The 21,601-nt window shown below is 45.6% G+C and overlaps 1 protein-coding gene across 1 annotated transcript in view; it reads left to right on the top strand.

Moving 5' to 3' along the window:
* The window catches only part of LOC103902544 (discoidin domain-containing receptor 2), a 46,507-nt gene that overhangs the window by 19,902 nt on the left and 5,004 nt on the right, over positions 1-21,601 (top strand). The window contains exons 5-15 of the mRNA XM_009283604.1: positions 3,489-3,636; positions 3,849-3,954; positions 6,997-7,183; positions 10,167-10,413; positions 11,449-11,541; positions 12,068-12,225; positions 12,466-12,661; positions 13,892-14,136; positions 16,726-16,847; positions 17,230-17,427; positions 20,755-20,989. Of these exons, the coding sequence (XP_009281879.1) occupies positions 3,489-3,636; positions 3,849-3,954; positions 6,997-7,183; positions 10,167-10,413; positions 11,449-11,541; positions 12,068-12,225; positions 12,466-12,661; positions 13,892-14,136; positions 16,726-16,847; positions 17,230-17,427; positions 20,755-20,989 (1,935 nt within the window). The remainder of the gene's footprint in view (positions 1-3,488; positions 3,637-3,848; positions 3,955-6,996; positions 7,184-10,166; positions 10,414-11,448; positions 11,542-12,067; positions 12,226-12,465; positions 12,662-13,891; positions 14,137-16,725; positions 16,848-17,229; positions 17,428-20,754; positions 20,990-21,601) is intronic.

Raw genomic sequence — 21,601 nt, 5'->3', positions numbered from 1 at the left:
TTTTTTAAAAAAAAAAAAAAAAAAAAGGGAGGGGGTGGCAGGGAATGGAGATGAGTTTCTGGATGTCTGGATAGTGGTGTTTAATGTAGAGAGCAATGAGGAGGAAGGAGTTTAGAGGGTAGGAAATGTGCTGAGCGCACACACTCAAAGAGGCTTCCCCACTCACCACAGTTGTCTCCTGCTATCTCCAGACTTGAGCACACAGCTCGGCACTGGCTGTGCTCTGGTCATGTTCATAAGCCTTTATTAAACTTCACCTGGGAAGGAATCCCCTTCTCTCATCTGCAGCTCGTCTGACCTGATCACCCTGCCTCAGGCTGGCTTGTGGAGTCTGAAGACCTAAGCCAGACTAGAAAAGGTACTGGGTGTGGTGATGTTTTGTAGCACTGGGGGTGCTTTGGAAGTCACAGTGGGGTCTGTATTGCAGTGTTAGGTAATAGCTTCTAGCTTGTTAATGAACTATTTGCTCACTCAGACCTTTGATCTGCTATTTGGCCGTTACCATTATTTTGCCCATCCCTCACGTTTTGGTGTGTGCTACAAATGCTGTGTTTGCAGGATGGGAGGGGAAGTTCAAACTTCATGGGGCTAACTGTTCTTTGTCAGTACTTTCTTAGGTGAAGTCTGTCTGCGTCTCGAGTTATATCAGAATTCAATTGGTTACATGTCCACAAGCAGCTAAATGCTTTTTGTCTCCCACTCCAGTCCTGTGCAGAACAGTGTTCTCTGGCACTCAGGACTGTGTTAGTGTCAGGTGTCACGATTTGGTATGGGTCAATTTTTGCAAGATCTAAGGTAATGAGCGTGTATTCAGCTGTGTATGATGCCACAACTTGAGCCATCCTCTGTTCTATTCTGTATATGTGGAAGTCCACGTATATTCTGTCAGTGTGTGTATCTGTTCCCCATCACATGAGGCCAAAAAGTTTTCCCTCCTGGTATCCTTAGAGAAGATGCTTCTGCTCCTCTGCTCCTGCTGTTCTGGACATGATGTACACAATGGGGTGCAATTCCTGCCCTTTCAGCTCCTCTGTAAAATGACCTTCCATAAAACATATTTTTCAAAATGTGTCACCAGTGAATCCATATTTCAAAAGCCGCTGTCTGGTCAAATAATTTGGTAAAAATGTCCTGTAAAATCATTCAAGCCTTGAAAAGAGGTGCAGATGGAGATGCAAGATCCTAATCTACTTATTTGTATGCATTAGGAAGGCCTCTTCTAGTCCTGCAGTTGGTAGATTCCCAGTCACTGAGATTTCAGAGTGTGACTATATGAGCCCATCTTGGCATGTCTCTGTCCAAGGAGATCACATGAATGGTTTCAGTAAACAAACAAACAAAAAACACAAAAACCAAAAAACCAACCAAACTGAAAACCAACCCCTTCACTGTGCTGTTAAGTTTCAGATCTCACAGGATGTTGTGTCATCAGATATGTAGCACATGCTGCTCCTCAGCAGGAAAGTCACCTCCAGCTCTAATTTGCTCAGTAAAGGCAAAGGGTCAGGTTGCTGTCCCCTTGTCTCTGACACCAGTTAAGGATGGTGCTCTCCATTGGCACTAATGTTGCATGGTGCAGCACTGTTGAGTCCTGGTCTCCCCTCAACTTCTGGGATCAGCCATCTACTGTTGTTTCCCAGCAGCACTACTTCATTCCTGATGTTGTTGGGCACATTGATTGGCATCAGTAGTGGCCGGGACTGGAAACTGGTGCTGGGTTTGTTCCACACACATCTGATCGCTTTGTTTATTTGGCCCTGAGAAACCAAGTGTGCTCAATAGCAGCAACCCCACCTTGTGGAGGTGCTATGCAAAGTGCATCATCTCTTTTGCTTCTCAGAAGATGTCCATACAGGACAGACAAAAATGTCAGTTCTTCCAATACAGAGCTGGTGCAAAGGTACCTTTTTCTGAGGGGGATGGCTGAAGGTTTTTTCCTCTTACTCTGTCCAGCCCTCTGTCCATGTAGGACTTTTTGGGTTGACGTATCTGCCACCCCCAAGATTCCCCAACAAATGGTCAACTCCAGAGGATCTGTTCAACTCCTGTATGAAGATGTGGGGTATTCTGCCATATGTTGTCTCCGCTTGGGTTTTATCTCCTATCAGCAAGGTCTTGTGGAGCTGGCTTAGATGGCTTCCAAGTCTCCTCTTAGGCTATCTGACAGCTGAAAGGGTTAATCACTATCACTTGGTTCTTGAAGTCAGGGATTATTTATGTGTCCCTACTTCATTGGAAGAAGCCATGGGTGTTTCTCCTAGGAAGCAGGATCTTAAGAGGCTGCAAGTTAAAAGCCTGTTGAGAAGCTGAAGAGGATGAGGAAGCGAGCTTACTTTTTGGCTTTCCTTCTGTTTTCTTTGGTCAGCTCCTGGGACTGTGCACCTTTGTAGAGCTGTCCAACCAGGTGCAGGAAACTGTTTCACAGCTATCCTGGTGCAGTCCAGAAGACCACCAGATGTGACTGGCTCTTCTTCAGGGAGATGCAGTCTTCTGAGTGGCTTCCTTTTGTGGTACAGTAAGGTCTTTCACTTCTTGATGGACTCTCCAGCCACATTCACTCTCTGGAGATCTTCCCTGCTGCCATGAAGAGGAAGCCACCTTTCTGCTCCCTCATTGGCCTCCTTTGTCTTTCAAATTGCCTGTACATCAACAATTGCAATCCATGTGGTCTTTTGAGTAACCTTAGTCTCCGCTTCGTCCTTCTCACCCATAACATCTTTGAACAGGAGCCCTCACACTTATAATTCAGAGTTTTGACATCAAAAGCGTTCTTACTCTGTTTCTATAGGTCCATATCCTTTCAAAAAAATCTCTTAGGCGCTTTTGTCCGCTGCTGGGGGATTGACAGCTTCAGCTGTTTCCACACACTGACTGTCAAAATAAATAGCAGACTGTTCCTAGGACCGTATTGAAACTGAGGGGAAGGGGAGGGTGAAAGTCCTTGCCATATCAGACTGCAGTTCAGCAGGATGGGGTGACTGTGACAGTGCTGAACACTTCAGTTCAAGACATCTGCCGTGCAGCTGCTTGCACCTTCATCCCCCAAAGACTGCAGCACCTCTGGAATTTTGTTGGCTCATAGAAAAAGGATATCGGGACCCTCCACCAGGTAACCAGTGATGAGGGCAAGTGCTCAGTTACCTGCTGTTAAAGTGTACATGGAGACTCACTTGAAGAGAGGTTACATACTAGTAACTGGAGCTCTCTGCAATGTATAGTCCACATGTACATTCATCTCCCACTTGCCTTTCTCCTCTCCCTCAGAGTACTGCCTGCTGTGGGTCTGCAGGGGACAGGAGGTGAAATGGCAGCACCCTTCACCCTGTAAGCCATGTACCAGGTAGGAGGAGGGGAGCAGCAGCAGCTAATCCTCTGCAGATACTGCATGGGAAAGCTCCCCAGTCTCAAATGATAGGGTACAAGTACACCACTGTTCATATTAACTGCACAATAGGGAGAAGTTACTGATAAGGAGCTCTCTTCTACAGGTGATCCAAGGCAACATTGATACTTATGATGTGGTCTTGAAAGATCTTCGGCCTCCCATCATTGCACGTTTTATCCGTGTGATTCCTGTGACGGAGATGCCAATGACTGTCTGTATGAGGGTGGAGCTCTATGGCTGTGTCTGGTATGGTAAGTAGCAATTTCCATGCCTGTCACTGGGAAGTAGTCCTTACACAATGCTGACTGGGACTCACCTGCGTCCTCACGTATGCAGAGGGAATCCCAGACCCACGGAACTGCTTCTGTTGGTCCACATCATAAATAAAAGGATCATATGGACAGAGATGATGGAAGGCGGCTGCTGCTGCTGTATTTCTGAGGTATATGGCCTTCTTTTTTAGATGGTTTGGCATCCTATAGCATCCCTGAAGGAGGGACAATAGCGGCTCCTGGCTTCCCCATCGTTTATCTGAATGACTCGACCTATGATGGCTACCAGGAGCGCAGGTGGGAGAAGTCGTCCTGTTCTCTCTCGGTCACTGTGCAAATTATCTCTTCTTTCCTACTTACTCTGTCACTAGTATCTTGTATCCCAAACACTTCTTTGAAACCTCCAGAGCTGTAAGCTAGCCTACTAGTTCTCCAGAGCATTGTGGCTTCATTGTTCCAGGCCTTTTGATGACATGTTGTTAGTTGCTCTTTTAAAGGAGGGCATGGGCTCAGGATGCATTAGATTCATTTCCTCCGGCTGACAAAGGCTGGCAGGAAAGAAATAATTTTTTTGTTATTGGAAGTTTGTTGTTGCTTCTCTTTAAAGAGAAGAGTGTGTCCTTATACAGCTAAGTGTTGTCTTTGTTCATAGCTTCCACCTTTACATGATGTGATGACATAGTCCCGATGTGTCTGATTGCCTTAAAGCCTTCATTGCTCGTGGTCTCTAATTGTGACCATATTCGTTGCACTGATTTCTTTGTTGGTTCAGGTACAGCCTTAAGCTGTTGTTGATACTGCAGATCATAAGGTGCTGCTACTCTTCCGTTGCCCCGGATTGGAGTGGGAGACCTGGCTGGACCTCCTACCTGCACAGTCCCAGTGTCCCTGGAGCAGATGAAGGTCCTTCCCCTCTTCATTGCCTTTGTTGCTTCTAGAGTTTGATATCTGAAATGCATTCTCTAGCAGACTGCATCTTAAACTGTTGCAGGAGGTCTCCAGGGTAAACTGGGCATCTGAGAAAGTGCGCAACACCTGAACTCTAGGCTTGCACTTGATACCTGTGAGCTTCTGGACAGATTTGAGATACTGTTTTTGAAAACAAAGCTCTGATGGACTTGAAACAACTTGGAAAACTGCATCACTCCCTGTGAGAAGCTCCAGGTCGGCAGAGGCACCACCGCTAATGTGGTATGAGAGGAAGGTGGCTGATTACTCACTGTAAAGATTTCTTGGGTATGATGCTTTTCCAATTTGGAGTCAAAAAGCCTAAAGTAACTGGATTTTGACAGCTCGTTACAAGGTCTGTTAATTTTTCACATCACTGAGATTAGTTAGGTAGGGTGGCACGTTACTGACATTTTGAGGTGTCTCTGGTTTAATGACTAATTGACTTTCGTGGAAGGAAGAGTTCATTAAGAGTCTGTATCTGAAATGTTAAATAACTGGGTGAACTTTCAGACATTTAGTGTGACCACTTCTTTGCTATAAATACAGACTTGAGTGTTTCAGTGGCTTGAAACCTCAGACAAACTTGGGCATGGGTATCCTTGTGAGGCAGCATATCCCTGCCTGTGCAGGAACGTGCCAAGAAGTGATCTGACAGTGTCTTTTTAGTGACCTGGTGTCATCCGTTGACTTAAGGTGCTTTTATTATATGTCCTGTTTCAGTTGTCATTAACTTCCTGAAAATTTTTACTGTTGCCTATAATCTTTTTTTTATGCTTAGAGGTGACTTTTGTAAATGTATTTGTGTTTTATCATGCTGGAGGTTAAAATAAGGGGTTGGAAAGTACATTCTTCATGCTTGTAGGATGTTGCAAGATATCGGGCAACAGTGTCTTTGTGTGTTAATATCTGATGCTTTCAAGCTGCACTGATATACTAGGGATTGGATACTGTTGCCTATAATCTTTTTTTTATGCTTAGAGGTGACTTTTGTAAATGTATTTGTGTTTTATCATGCTGGAGGTTAAAATAAGGGGTTGGAAAGTACATTCTTCATGCTTGTAGGATGTTGCAAGATATCGGGCAACAGTGTCTTTGTGTGTTAATATCTGATGCTTTCAAGCTGCACTGATATACTAGGGATTGGATATTTAAAAAAAAAAAAACTTGGGGGGGGGTATGGGGGTGAAAGTTTTGGGTTTGTCACTTAGCTGTCCAGCACTAACTTAGGAAGCTGGGTTTGCTGGGGAGTGTCAGGGAGCTATTTAAAAAAAAAAAAACTTGGGGGGGGGTAATGTGCAGAAAGATGTAGGTGTTGCACTTAGCTGTCCAGCACTAACTTAGGAAGCTGGGTTTGCTGGGGAGTGTCAGGGAGCTACAGATGCAGGCATAAGACCCAAGTCTTTCAAACTACTTAACATCTCGGTCGTGTGCCTGACTGGCCTGGAAGCAGGAGTCTGCCTTTTCAGCTGCTAATCCTGTTTTGGAGTTCAAAGGCATGCATACCTGTGCAAATCCTAGTGACAGGAGGGCTCACCTGGAATGGACTTGGGGACCTTCAGTGTGTGTAGCAGCAGCCCAGGCTGGGTTACAAAGACTGCCTAGAGGTAGCTGAATGAAACAGGTCCAGGGAGCAAGTTCAGGCACTAATGCAGCTGAACTGTTTGCACTTTCCCTGCTATAGGACAAGGGACATGGCAGGGACAGCTCCCAGAAGGCAGGTGGGTCAGGAGTGTACCACATCTGGATCTTCTACTCTGGGACAGTGCTGGAAAACTGTATAGTGGGCTCTGCACTCTTGGATAGGAAGCAGAATGAGGTAGGGTCCTGGGCGAAGAGTCTGATCAGCCTTGGAAACAGAGCCGATAACGCTCTCTTGCACAACGAGCAATGCCAGAAATAATCCCAGTTAGAACTGGCTGTGGCTGGGTCAACTGCCCATGGTGTCACTGCTCTCTTTCCTGCTTCTCTGTGCCTGCCTGCAAAACTTCCCCACTGGTTCCCCAGGGCAGGATGGAGCAGTGTTCCTCCCATGCAGCTCCATGGTGAAATGCTGCAATTAAAGCTCTCTGTTTGGAGAGCATACAGTGTCATTTTCTGTAGTCTCAGTTTTCGTTCTCAAGAGACTCTGCTTGTAGCTTGGCTTTGCTGTCAGTGTTTGGTATCAATGCAAAAACTTCTGCGTTTTCCCAAGCAGGGAAAGGTTTTAAAAGCCCAGCCTGTACAAAATAAAAGTGACGTTGCGTAAGAACAGGGAATGAGTTATTGTCCAGGATGGGTTAAGAGTAAATAAACTAATGTTTTCCTGGTACCAGTTGAAGGACCCATGTGCTTTCACATTTGAGCTCTCCTGGCTGGTATTCTGCCTAACTGTTGGTTCTTTCTCGCTAGGCACTTGTATGGCGGTCTGGGCCAGCTGACGGACGGTGTGCTAGGACTGGATGATTTCACGCAGAGCCACCAGTACCGCGTGTGGCCAGGCTATGACTATGTTGGCTGGAAGAACGAGAGCTTCAGCACGGGCTCTGTTGAAATGGAATTCCAGTTTGACCGACCACGGAACTTCACCTCCATGAAGGTAGTCAGCGTTGTCCCTCTCCAGCAGCCTGGGGCAGGCTTTGGGTCTGGGTGCTTCCAGGTTACCCCTTTGGGTTCTCTTCCCAAAGCAGGAGGATATAAGGTGCCCAACAGCAGAGCCCACCAGAGGCAGAATTTTAGCAGGAGATGTCCCAAGTTTGCCAATGTAGAAAGGTGAAGCAGGGCAGCACTTGTCTTTCCAGAGCTCAGACACACTCCTTTCAGTATTTGGCTTAAAGGAATAAAAAGCAGACACACCTGAAGCAGTGGTTAGGCAGCCCCTGTTGGCAACTGAGATGGATTTAGGACGTAGGCTACTTACTGTCTAAGGCCCACCTGACCCTTGAGGTAAAGGAATGTGGTTGTGCTTCCATTTTGACCAAAATTTCTTTGGATGCCTCAATCTATGCTTGTGCTGTGGGAAATTACTTAAACACACAGGAAAAGTATGAGCTGAACTTTTTGAGTCTGTAGTAAACAGCAGAATCTTTTAAAAAGGATTGGTGGCTTTTCTTGTAGAGATTTCAAATGAAGGAGAACCCACCACATCCTTAAGTAAATTGTTTTGGTGGTTACTTACCCCAGTTTTTATTTTGTCTATTTTTAACTTGCAACCATTGGCTCTTAGCCTGCTCTCGCTGGCAAAAATAAGAGTCCTGCCTTCTCAGAAATTTTCCTGCTTCTGCACTGTGATTAAACCACTCTCTTAATCTTTGCTTCAGTAAACTAAGTTGGCTGAACTTCTCAATGCCTTCCCTGTGAGATCCAGGGTCATTTTTGTAGCTATCTTCCAATCCTTTCTTTTTTTGCCAGTATTCTTTTGGAGGTACAGAAACTGGCAATTGGAGGTATAGAAACTGGAACTGGATGCTGGTTTTCCATCAAACTGCATAAAAGAATGGTACCAATTTCCTGCTTTTGGACAATTCTTCTTTGTTTATGAACCTTGTGATCATATTAGCCCTCCTAGCCAATGGATAGGGAGCCAGTGTTCATTAAGACGTTGGTATCATGCCAGAAGTCAGTTCAAAGTTATTAGTGTCCAGGATAAAAGTCCAGTGTAGAAAGCATTGCTTACATTTTGTTCCTGAGTTTACTACCCTGAAAAGAGTCAGTCCCGAAAACCTGTTCAGCTCAGTTGAGGAAACTTTGCATTAGTTCATGGTACGCTAATTGGAGTCAGATGTTATAATGAGTAAATCAAATGCCTTATAAAAATCTGTCAGGTAAACACAGCCATCCTGATCAACCAAACACATAAGCTCATAAAAATAGTTACTTCATTTAGTATTTCATTATAAAGCTGTATTGATTAGCATAAGTTATTCTTCATTCTTTATTGAATGTTGTCTATTTCAGCTTTGCATTTATTTTGTACAGGCTAGGTGATCTGTAAATGTTTTTTTTGTACCTTCATACCTGTTAGCTTTATTCCAGTTTTCTGAGCTTCCCCAGTATCCAAGAAAGTATTAAAAATAAATGTTAGCAAATATTGCAGCTGCATTGCAAATTACTTAGGCTTGCACATTATAAAATCAGACATTAGTAGGTGGTGTTTGGAATAGAAAGTGTCTCTGTATCAGTCCAAGATGCAAACATATCCAACTCCTGTCCAAATATGGCGCAAATTGTATATTGCAAGCATCAGGCTTTCCTTCCTTGTTATGGATGACTATATCTCCTTATTGAATAACGTTGTCTAAGCTTCATCTGTTCCTAATTATACGCAAATACCCTTCTTTTGTCTTTTTACTGCTCATCAGGCCTGTCGTCCTCATTAATGCTTCGCTGCTATTCACTGCAAGACCTCGCAGAGGCCAAGCAATTAATAGGGTTCAAAGCTGCACTTGGTTTGGAAACTGTTGTTGTCGCAGTTGCTAATACTCCACAGTCATTAGGAAATAATTTCTAGAGTCGCTAGGGAAGGTCGGACCACCATGGCTATGAAAATGGAGTAGACTGAGGGATACCGAAGACTTTAAGGGTGATCTTATTCCTTCTGGTTCCTGGTCACTGGCCACAGTGCCAAGATACTGTGGTCCAGATCTTCAGGACTGCATGGCAGAACTTTAAACTGTCATGTTTGTTTGTTAAAAAAGGCGCAGGGTGAGATTTGCATTAAAGAAAGACAGCGGAACAGCGTAAAGGATCCTTACAAGCCTTGTCGCTCTTCGAAGCCTGCTTCCTTGGAAGTGCTGGAGGCACACTAAAACCTCCCAAATACAGAGGTGTGAAGTCAGCCTGAAAGCAGTTTGTGAATTGCTTAGTCTGAAAGTGGACTTTGTGGAGCCATAACTCAGAGATGAGAGAGGATGCCTTTGTTTTAGTGAGATGTTAGCTTGGCAGCATAGTGATTGCAGTTTAAATTCCAGCATCGTTAGCTAAACCAGTGGTGCCATTGCAGCAGGAACAACCTGACGATGAGCCACCAGGAGAGGTTGATGGATGCAGGCTTACATGATGGTTTTCTTAAAACTTAGATCCTCAGTTGTCTTCAAGGTGCAACCAGCAGAAGAGCTGCTATATGTCAGGGGAATATCATCTTGAGCTTGTACCTTTTTTTTTTTTTAAGGAATTAGCTTAGACTGCAGATGCTGAAGGCTTTCTAAAAAAGGCTAGAGTCCAGGTGTGATTTATCTTTCCCCTCAGGATATATGTTCAAGGAGAATTGATCTGTGAGGCTTTAGATTAGTACAGGCTTCATTTGATTGATTTTTTATATGGGCCTTTTGAAGAGCCTGCCAAAATTTGACCGTTAATGTAGCTTTTGCATGTAAAGTTCAGAGCTTTTTGCACAAATGTTCTCACTGCACACTGTGAGTGGATGAAGCTATACTGGAACAAGTCACTCATTCTGGGTTAGGAGTATTCATACAGGGAGATATTAGAAATAGAAAATCTTCACAAATAGAAAATCCCTGAGGCTTATTTTAGGTTTCAGTAAATCTTCCTCCTGTCTGATTGATCTGTTCTCTTCTTCCTAGGTGCATTGTAACAACATGTTTTCCAAGGGGGTGAAGATCTTCCAGAAGGTGGAGTGTCTGTTCAAACCACGCCTGATTGCAGACTGGGAGTCTGAACCTGTTGGAGTTGCAACTGTCTTAGATGACAAAAACCCCAGCGCTAGGTTTGTGACTGTCCCCCTCAATCAGCGTGTAGGTAAAGCCATACTTTGCCGCTTCTACTTTGCTGACACCTGGATGATGATGAGCGAGATTTCCTTCCAGTCAGGTGAGTATTCCTCCAGTCAAGCAGATCTGGCGAAGCACAGAGAGCAAAAGAGGTGGTGTGGAGGTGCAGGACATGTGGGGTTAACACGAGTGTTAGGGCACTGGGGGGCTACGTGATAGGAAGGAGGAGGTAGTAGAAGCACTGAGAGGGTTGGGAGGGCAATGCAGGGGCAGAAAGGTCCAGACTACAGTGGATTCTTTTCAGGCTGATACTGATACACGTGTGCAGAAGCACAACCAGGGCAACCAAAAATTGGACTATAGAGCATTTCTTCTTCTTGAGACAGTTGCCTGCTGCTTATGGGGTTGATTTTTACTTCTCTTTACCGAATATTTTGTTATGAATAATTTAAGTATATCTACAGATGATGATCAAGTTAGCAGATTATGAAAAATAAGAGGCTGACTTTTTTTTTCCTCAAGTCTTAACTACGACGCAGAAGTCAGTGCCATGAGGTGCTTTAAAAGGCTCTAGAAGGGAATGGACAAGAATCTTGAAGAAAACCACCAGCACTGACAGTGAAATGATCTGGCTTATAGCTTCCTACTTGAAGGTCTTAATCTGCTATAGTGAGAGGATGTTCCTGGGGAAGGAGCGCTCTTATTGCAGCTTGCTGCTTATCTGGCTGATAGCAGCCCCTCCTGGCTACCCTCTGTCACATGTAGGACTAGGTGGACTCTTGGTCTAGCCTGGGATGGCGAGTCTTATAATAATGCTAAAATGGAGGAAAAAAAAAAAACCAAACCACCTCTTGCTCCAGTCCCCTGTGTCTGGCCAAGCTCAGGGAAGCATCCTGCACACACTGGCAGTTTGCTGTGGTCAGGACATACATGCTGCTCAACACAGAGGCTCATTCCTGTAGGTGTGGTGGGACATGCTGAGTGAGCAGGTATCTCTGCTCATGCTGTTCGTGACCTGATGCGTGGATCTCAGCCCAGTCCTGCTTGGGAAGGCAGGAGTGGTGGTTGGGATTGCACTGACCGCTGGCATGAGCAGGGAGGTTGTTGGACTGACACCTTCCCTTCCCTTCCACAGACATGGAGAGTGTGAATCCTAATTTCGTTACGGTAGCCACAAGCACGACGGATCTCCTGGAAACAGAGTGCAACGTTACTGAGGGGACCTGGGGTAAGGACTTCTGTCACTTAGCCATGCCAAGGGCTCAGGTGTCGGGGGAGTTCACAGTAACATCCTAGTTAATGTGGACTCTCCCTCCATTTCTGGAGGTCCGGGTATGGCCTGGTTATTGCCCTCATGCACAGAGCTGCATCTTACAATCCTCTAAGCCTCAGCTATTTCTTCTTCCCTCAGCTGGCCAAGGCTGCCTCAAAGCAAGTGGGCTGGAGGCATATGTGCAGCCAGTGAAACTCTGAAAACTGTCTGCTCTAACATGGATCCATCGCAGGAACCTGTTCCAATGCTAAGAACAGTATTTAATTGCAAAAGTCCTCTGCGCAATTCTTAGCTGCGAGCCTCCAAAATGAGAATTTCTGATAAGAGCAAAATGTGAACACAGCTAATGTTAATGTTCAGGAAGCTGCCTAAGATCTTTTCTGTACCAGACTGTAGGAAGGGACATGTAGGAAGCTAGCCAGCACAGATAACAACCTGTGCTTTGTTAACTCCAGATTCTTCTTCATTTCTCTGATTGCAGAAACCACATCTTCTGTAACCAGCACCTGGATAGGAGAGAAAGCAGATGACTCCAATACCTCCATCCTCGTGGGCTGCCTTGTGGCTATCATTCTTCTGCTCCTGATGATTATAATCATTATTCTTTGGAAGCAGTATGTTCAGAAAAGGTTGGAAAAGGTAATACAATGGGGCTATTTTGCAGACACAAGTTCAATACTAAGCATTAACCCTAATGAGCTCAGAATTATGTGGAAAGCACAGGGTTTCCCCAGCTCCATAGAGTAGCTAAATCTCTGTTCTCACAGCAGGGGAGGATGCCAGCCCTATCCAAGATGTTACTGGAAATTGCTGTGATTTGCAGCCACTACATCGCCTAACAACCGAGCATCGCCTCAGCATTTTTTTCTCTCTTTGCAGGCCCCACGTCGAATCCTGGAAGAGGATGCCACAGTTCGCCTCTCCTTCTACAGCTACACCATTGCCAACAACCAGACCCAGATCCACCAGTCAAATCCCACCTATGAACGTGCTTTCCCACTGGATTTGGAGTATCACCAGCCAGCTACGCTGCTCCAAAAGCTTCCAGAGCTCTCCCAAAGTGCAGAGGATTCAGGTAATGTAATCATCAGTCTCCAGAAGTTATGCGTTTATTCTTTTATTATTTCTCTCAGATTTTAAGATGTGCCACTTCTCAGTGTTGAAGTAATCTTCTCTGACTCCTGTGCAATACAATACTAAGCCAAGGACCTAAGACAATATTCTGGAACTCTGAAACTTTTTAGCATGTAACTTTGGCAGATGGAGCACCAGCCCCACTAGAGGGTGATGTCCTTTTATTGTTCTCTTTGAAGACTGTGTTTATATGTTAGCCAGGTCATCTTTTAGGAGCTGGTTTTGGCAATCGCAGCAATCGCACATCGTTTGTCTTGTCAGTCCCTTGGCAGTGAAGTCGCTACCTGCAGCGCTCCTGGGCTGTCCAGACTGGCTGGTGGAGAGGACCTTTAGCACCTTTTCCTGCAACAAGGGCTCTTTGAAATTCCCTTAGAAAAGCAGAGGGAAATGCAGCAGAGAATTGTCAGTGGTGCCCTGGCTTCACAGCCCCTGGGGAGCTTTTGGACACATGCAGAAGGGAACGTTTCCAACAGTGTTTTGTACTCAGTGATGGCAGTGCTGATTAGTGAATGGTAGGGCAGTGCTGTATTCCTCAAGCACCGACAAGTTGCTAAGATCCAGCACTATACTACACAGGGAGACTGATTTGCATTGAGTCAGGATGTGAATTAGAAGCAGAACAAAAGTTCTGTGTAATACTGACCATAAAGGGAGTTAATTATAGTTATGCCATGATATTTACGTGAATAAGCTGTAAGAGCTAGCATAGCCTGCTAACAGAGTACATGAAAAATGGAGAACCCGATCAGTTCTTGTTGCAGAAGCGAATGCAGAAGCAAGTTTGACGTTGCAAACAACATCCCTGTGTCAGGTAAGGAGAACAGGTCATATTTGGGATGAATCAGAAACAGGAAATCGCTTCAGTCTCATGCCTCCATGTCTGGGCAAGAACTTCAGCTCTCATAACTGGATAGAGAGGCAGCTGTTTAACACGAATTCACTGGCACCTCACAGGTATTCTGGTGTCTGCAGAAGCGTGGCTTGCTCTGGTTTAAGCCCTAATTAAAACAAAGGAGAGTCTTCCATCTGGGTGTACCTTGGTACAAGGTGGTAGGCGTGCAGCTAGGCTCAATTCCCAGAGGTCTGCAGGATCGAGAGGAGTGGAAGCCAGGCCATACTCATTTTAAGGGAGTGAGTGTGTCTGACTCCACCTGTCTTTGTTTCCCCTTAGTGTGCAGTGGGGACTATGCTGAGCCCGACCTGACCAAGTCCACTCCTCACCAAGGCTTTCAGAACAATGTTCCTCACTACGCCGAAACAGATATCGTCCACCTGCAAGGTGTGACCGGCAACAACATGTATGCAGTCCCAGCCCTCACTGTGGATTCACTTACCAAGAAAGACATCTCAGTGGGTGAATTCCCACGGCAGCAGCTACGACTCAAGGAGAAACTGGGAGAAGGACAGTTTGGAGAGGTACAGCCCTCCTCTTCCATACTTCCTCCAACAGAAAGGAGATGCCTGGCACATTGAAACTTCTGAGCTGCCTCTGGCACTGCTTCAGATTTGGGGGCTGAGGGACATGGATAACAGTACTTTCTTTAATACATGTCTTTGCTGTTGGGGAAAGCTGATGGTAGGCTTCAGAGAGCCCAGTTCTGCACCTGTGAGGCTGCTGCTTGGTACCACCTGAGTCTTTCTCAACAGATGAGCTTTGCAAACCTTTTTTTGTTCGCTGTCTGTATCCCCATTTATGACCCTATACAAAAGGCCTGGGGATGTGAGTTCAGACTGTTTCACAATCTTCCATGGATGTCTCAAACATTTGATGGCTGTCACCCACCTTTAGGCATGTGAATTTGAAAACTTGAGCCCAGACAGATTGATCCTAGCTGTAAAAACAGCTTTCACATTAACAGGTGGAGGTTCTGGTGGAGCTCTGCATGCTGACCCAAGCAAAGACAGGCATTTCCCAAGCACTGTGATGCCCTCACATACTCTCTAGCATTGCTGCTTGCTCAAGCCCCAGTTTGTGTCAGAAGCCTCAGGCAGCATGATACATGCATCTGTCATCTTCCAAGCTTTCTCTTTACTCCTTGAGCTCCTTTCAAGCCATGAATGTTTTCACCTCGCCTTTTCTTCTCTCCCTGCTTCATTTCCACACTATCCCTAGTTCCGTACTGAGCAGGTCTTCCCCTCTCCTGCTCCCACTGTCTCTTTTTTTTTTCTTCCCAGCTTTTGCTCATTTGCAGCCTTTAAATTCTACCTGTCTACTACATTTTGGCAAAGCACAGCCCTTTACTGACTGCTTCCTCCTCTGTGACGTGCCCATCTTTATAGTTCCTCCTTCCTGACAGCGCATCTTCTCTACCCCAGCCCCTTCCCTGTCCCCCTCACTTTTTTCTGGATCACTCTGTGTATTGGGAAGGTGCTGACATCCTCAGCCTCTTCACCTGGCTGTCAGTGTAGCCCTTTCTGCTGTTGCCTGGATCCTGCCCTGTCTTGGGCTGTGCTCCAAAAGTGAAACAGAGAGGCTTTTTCTTCTCATTGCTTTGTTTCTGGTTTCTCCTTCCCTCTTGTTCCTGTCCTTCTAATAACTGTCAAAGCTTTCTTCTCCTCCTCATTTGTGTTGTCAAACAGCAGCAGCCAGGCTGTTCCATCTCCATTTTCCTTAGAGATTGATTCAGAGCCTGTTCCTTTCCTCACATCATAGGCTCTTTCCCTTACTTTTGCAAACATGCCACATCGCATTCTCCCATCTCTCCTCCTCACCTCCTTAGTCTTTACCAAACTGGTCATCATCACATGCTCTGCTCCACTGCTCTGGCTTAATGTGCAGTCTTGCTTCTAGCAACATGGCTCACTGCTTTTTTCACATCTCCACTCAGAGCTTTCTTCCCTTTCAATCTTTTTTTCTTGCTCATAATCATCCACTCCCTGGACTCAGTGACACATTACTCGTGCTTGTAATACATGCGCTTAGTACCATGGCTCTCTTTCCAATTCCTAGTCTCGTGACTGTACTTCCACCACAGCAGATTTGATTCTCCTTGTAACTGCAGTAGCATCTTTGTACTCTTGTTTCTGTTGTGTAGGTTTGTCCCATTTTCTATGCTGTCTCCTTTTTCTCCTCACCATGCTCGTCACAAGTTCTTGGTGCTTTCTTCATACAAAATTCATTAAGCTCCCATTACATTCCCCTCACTGCTGCGAGTCTTTTGACTGACACATCCTCTAGTCCTTTTTCCTATCCCACACACTCAGGTCTGTCTACTTTCCCCACCCCAGCATCTCTTGCCCAGTTCTCTATTTGAATATGCATTCTGATAACTTCTTAAGCAAGTGTCTTGTCACCCCTTGTTATATGACCCTGGCAGTAATTTTATGTCTTTATTCGTTTATTTATCTGAAGAAACTTGGAATTCTGTGTACTCATCAGAGTATTCATCTTTGGGTATATTCACAGGTGAGGTGTTTACATCACACACACAGGCACACACACTTTTTTTTTTTGGGGGGGGGGGGCGGAATAGAGGACTTCGGATAGCTGTCTGTAATTCCTGGATGCTCCTCAGTTAAGTTTGAGCAGTGACTCAAGCCAGGCTGCAGGACAGTTCTGGACTTGCATGGCTGGTGTGATGTGCTGTACATGCCAAACATGCTGCAGCCATGCTGTTTGCATGCACGTGCAGAGCAAAGCAGACAACTCCAGGCACAGTGGCCTTCCTGAACATCTCCAGTACTTGCTGGGCAAATTGGACTGCCCCAGTAGTCTACTGCACCAATCTGCACACGTGCAGTGAATTCAGTGTGCTGGGGACACGTCAGGCTGCAATCCATGTGCGTTCCGACGTCAGGGGCTATATAGCATATGTACACATTTTGTCCAGGATCTAGGGTCAACCTATGGGCTATTTCTGATCAGAACAGTGTCACCTTCATTAGATCATTCACTTGGTCATTCTGCCAGGGGTGACCAACCTGGTGACCTCAATGTGATGTTGTTTTCCTCTGGTTTTCTGCCTGTGCATTCTCTCATAGTTGCCTCTCCCTTGTGCCCCGCAGGTGCACCTTTGTGAAGCAGATGGCCTGCTGGAATTCCTGGGAGTCTCGCCTACAGAATTCACTCACCAGCCAGTTCTTGTAGCAGTAAAAATGCTGAGATCAGATGTCAACAAAACAGCCAGGTAAGCGCATCCGCAATGCTGACCATCTGAGAAGGAAAGCAAATACTCTCCAGGCAACAGTTTCACATGGGTTAACCCTGGTGACTTCTGTAAGAGAGTGTCATGTGTCTCTGGTGTATGTTCTGTGTGTTCATGTAAGGAACAGGACACAAGCAGGGAGTAGGGTATCGGAATAGATGTAATGTCAAACTGAAATGCTGTATTAATCCTGTTTGCTGGGGAAGGGGGTCAATGTTTGAACGCAAGCACAGAACCAGCTTTCAAACTTACTGTGTGCAGAAGCGTAAATGTTTCTGAACTGAGATTTTCTTACATGCCACTTCTGCTTTCCTTAGACAAAGGAATAGTTTAGGATTCGAACCTGTGTTTTCTGTTTTACAAGAAATGATTTCCTGAAGGAGATCAAGATCATGTCACGGCTGAAGAACCCAAATATCATCCGGCTTCTGGGGGTGTGTGTGCATGATGACCCACTGTGCATGATAACAGAGTACATGGAAAATGGAGACCTCAATCAGTTCCTGTCGCAGAGGGAGATCTACAGCAAATTTGCCATTTCAAACAATATTCCCTGCGTCAGGTAAGAGGAGCTGCCCATCTTTGGGATGAATCAACAATACAGAGCTACCAGTTTCATCTGCTGTGCCTTCTAGGCAGTGACCTTCCTCCAGCCTGACTGTTGCTACAGCATATACTGTGGACACTAGTCCTGCTTTGCATGGGAGGTTGTTCTTGAGGCCTCTGGAGGTCTGTGTTTCCATGAAGTGTCCCTGACTGTGGGCTGTTCTCGTCACGGTGACCATCTTTAGTTGTACCGTTTACTGATGTGACCATCTGTGGGCTTGCATCAAATATTTCATTAATATGGGAAGCCAGTTGCATTACAGCAAGAATTTTGGGATGAAAATCAAGAACATCTCTTAGGCTTTTAAGAAGGTTCATATGTTCTCTGGATATCTAAAAAATATTAGATGAGGGGAGTTGAGCGTGGAGCTTCACTAAGGAAAGATTTTGTCAGCCAACAGAAGGAGAATATTTGGCAAAGGAAACCATTTTCTGTCAGTGGTGGCACTTCTCTCCCTCCTCTATGGAAGGATTAAATCTGACATAAAAGCTTCTCTACTGTTGCAGAAATCCTTTCCTCAGAGGAGAGTTGTGTGTAGGACTAACGTATTCTGCTCGATAAAGAAACCTGCACCGATCAGCAGTTGCTGCATTGCTTAGCCTTTGGCATGTACCTCCCCAAACGATTAGATTTATTTATAGTTCAAGAACTAGGCAGTTAGGCAGATCCAGTTCTGTTGATGGACTGCACAGGAGATGGCTGGTTCTTACAATGTCGAGACAACACCAGCGTTTCTGCCAGTAGCTGGCAGTGGTCAGTCATCCTGTCGGGGAGTGTTAAACTGGCATCCTGCAGTCATGACACACCAGGAACTGTAGGATGGGAGAGAGTTTGCATCCGAGTAGGAACATATTCCAGCTCTCTCCAGTCTCCTGCCCTTTCTGCGCATCTGAAACAGCTTTCACCTTCAGACTTGGGGCTTTTTTTTCCTGGCCAAAGCCTCAAACTGTCCTTTCTCCTTTATCTCCTCACCTCTCATCTGACTTCAGCACTGTCACTCACATTCTTCCTTGGTTTCCATTACTTGGCTCTACATCTACTTTTTCTTTCTCTCCAGCTGATCCTTCAGCCTCTCCTTTTGTCCCTTCCAGCCAGGTATAGTTTCACATTAAAGGAAGCTGGTATGACTAGCTCAGATATCTGTCTATATAGTTGTTTACTGAGAGTGAAATGAATTCCCCTGCCAAGGAGTGCAGCTTGTCTCTGCTGGTGCCTGTGGGCGTTTGACTAACAGGGCAAGGTCCAACCGTCTCACCTGTCTCTCAAGCTCAATACTTGGTGCACCAAATGTGGTGACCAGCCCTTTCCTGCAGAGAGGTCACACATTTTTAAGTCCTTATGGCTCTTTGGTATTTGAAGTGCATCTCCCTGCTGTTTCTCTGCTCTGGTGAGACCCTACCTGGAGCACTGTGTCCAGCTCTGGAGCTCTCAGCACAAGAAAGACACGGACCTGTTGGAGCGGGTCCAGAGGAGGGCCACAAAAATGATCAGGGGGGCGGAACACCTCTCCTATGAAGAAAGGCTGAGAGAGGTGGGGTTGTTCAGCCTAGAGAAGAGAAGGCTTCGGGGAGACCTTCTTGCAGCCTATCAGTACTTAAAGGGGGCTTATAAAAAAGATGGCGGCAAACTTTTTAGCAGGGCCTGTTGCGACAGGACAAGGGGGAACGGCTTTAAACTAAAGGGGGTAGATTTAGACTAGATATAAGGACGAAATTTTTTACGCTGAGGGTGGTGAAGCACTGGCCCAGGTTGCCCAGAGAGGTGGTGGATGCCCCATCCCTGGCAACATTCAAGGTCAGGTTGGACGGGGCTCTGAGCAACCTGATCTAGTTGCAGATGCCCCTGCCCATGGCAGGGGGGGTGGGCTAGATGACCTTTAGAGGTCCCTTCCAACCCAAAGTATTCTATGATCCTCTGGCTATCTAGCAAATCATGAAGATGAGTCCGCTGAGAGGTGTCTCCTGACCTGCCCCTCTGTATGCAGAGCCACACGCATCAAGCCCTACAGAGCTTGCTGAGCAGAGGGGTGGGGAGCCAACTGGTAGCTGCTGATGGGATCCTGCCAGGGCGCGGGTGGGACAGGGGAGACGGGGCTTCTTGAATGGGAAGAGCAACAGCCCCAGGCAGGGAGACAACTGGAGCTGAGCAGGGGGAAGGGAGAAGGTTGGGTCTGGAGGCTGTGCCTGCTCCTATGTGAAAAGCCAACCACAAGGTTAACAAGGTACAAGTGGGTGGCACAGTTCCTTCTCTGGGGGCACAACAGGTCCACTCAGATCAAGAGAAACATTGAGCTGACTGTGGGACTGGGCTAGGTGTCACCTAGCTGAGTTGTGGTGTTCACCATGTTGAAAGGCTGGGAGGGAAGTGGTGCCCAGACCCTTCTGCTGGGGCGAGGGGCTGCCTCAGAATCTCTGTAGCGATAGCTTAGCTATTGATTAGAACAGATAGGTTGGATCTTTTATCATTAGATGCATTACATTATTGTAATTTAGATAACATGGTAGTGCTTCTCTTATTGCCACCAGAACACAAAGAGGAGGAGACTAAGACATTCTTTTTCTGAGCTTTATCAGAGAAATAATAACTGTGAACAGTTTATTAGATTTGTTGTGACAAATGCTTGATTGCGTGAAGCATTTGAGCACACACAGTGAGAAACAAGCCGCGCATCACAGAATAATAGTGTGTGAAGAATGCTGAAAGTCAGATGGTCCAAACTTTGTCTGTGTATCATACAACTTTATCATCTTCATTTTGCTAATGGGGGAATTAAAATTATATTAGATGGAAAATGCATCTGTTGATATTGTCAGTAATATTAAACATTAAAAAAAGTAAGCTCTCTTTAATGTTAAGTGACATATTAATGTAAGCATGTGATAGCAGCAGTGTTTGAAATATCAAGCTAAGCAGTTTTTTAGATAGGAGATTCTGAGATTGTACAGCTTAATTTTTCATGTGTCTCTGCAAGAAGTTGGTGCTTTGATGCATAAACTCTTTGAAAATCTTGAGATTAATGCTTGCTATTAAAAAAATCTAAGGGATGTCAAATTCTAAGGGCCCTGAATTTCAGGGACAGCTTGTCTGTTCTTGCTTCGTCAGCTCAGGAACTTGGCTTAGCCTGGCAGGTGGGGGTGTTAGTGCCCTGAAACTAGACAGTTTAGTTTCACTGTTATGGCAAAACCAAAAATGATAGGTCACTGTCTTACATCAAACACAAGGAAGAGTCGAGTGTGGGGAACTCACTGATTTTTTCTTCGTTTTTGTTTTCTTTTAATGCAGCTACTCTAACCTGCTGTACATGGCCACCCAGATTGCCTCTGGAATGAAGTATTTAGCATCTCTGAATTTTGTGCACAGAGATCTGGCAACTCGCAACTGCCTGGTGGGGAACAACTACACCATCAAGATTGCGGACTTTGGCATGAGCAGGAATCTTTACAGTGGGGATTACTACCGTATCCAGGGAAGAGCTGTACTGCCCATACGTTGGATGGCCTGGGAAAGCATCCTCCTGGTAGGGACTGCACAAACCATTCTCTCTCCCTTCCTCTGATTTTTCACTGTGCCCCTGAAATAGTAACACGTGTGTGTGTAACAGTCCTTATAGCATCAAAACGTATGCAACAGATGGCCCCGGGTGAGAAGTCCATTAGGTTGCATTGGACATAACTCAGATCCTGGAGACGGAGCGTGTCCTTGCAAATACAGCACAGATCATCTGGGGTATAATTTCTGTTCTGTGCGTGGCATTCAGGATTCCTGCTGGAATCGTGAAGAAATTGCCTTTTTGTGCTTATTTCCCCAGCTGTGAAGCTGAGAGGGACAGGGACAGAACTTCATGAGTTTCAAGTGCCAAGTCTGGTTTTGAGGTTGGGGTTTTGTTTAAGAGTCCTGTTGTCTCCCCTTAGGAGATTGTTCAACAGCCCAAACACATTCAGTCTGGAGGCAGTTACTTAATATTCAACCCCATATTTCTTTCTCAGACTAGTCGGTGAGATCACCTGTTGTACTTTCTTACAATGCCCCCTCCGAGTACCCAGAAAAATTGTAATTGCTTCTGCTATAGAATCACAGAATCATAGAATCATTAAGGTTGGAAAAGACCTCTAAGATCATCGAGTCCAAC

This window comes from Aptenodytes forsteri, unplaced genomic scaffold, assembly GCF_000699145.1.
Source record: "Aptenodytes forsteri isolate BGI_AS27 unplaced genomic scaffold, ASM69914v1 Scaffold518, whole genome shotgun sequence".
NCBI lineage: Eukaryota > Metazoa > Chordata > Aves > Sphenisciformes > Spheniscidae > Aptenodytes > Aptenodytes forsteri.
Note: the sequence above shows the minus strand (reverse complement) of the source record. Positions and strands in the feature narration are given on the sequence as shown.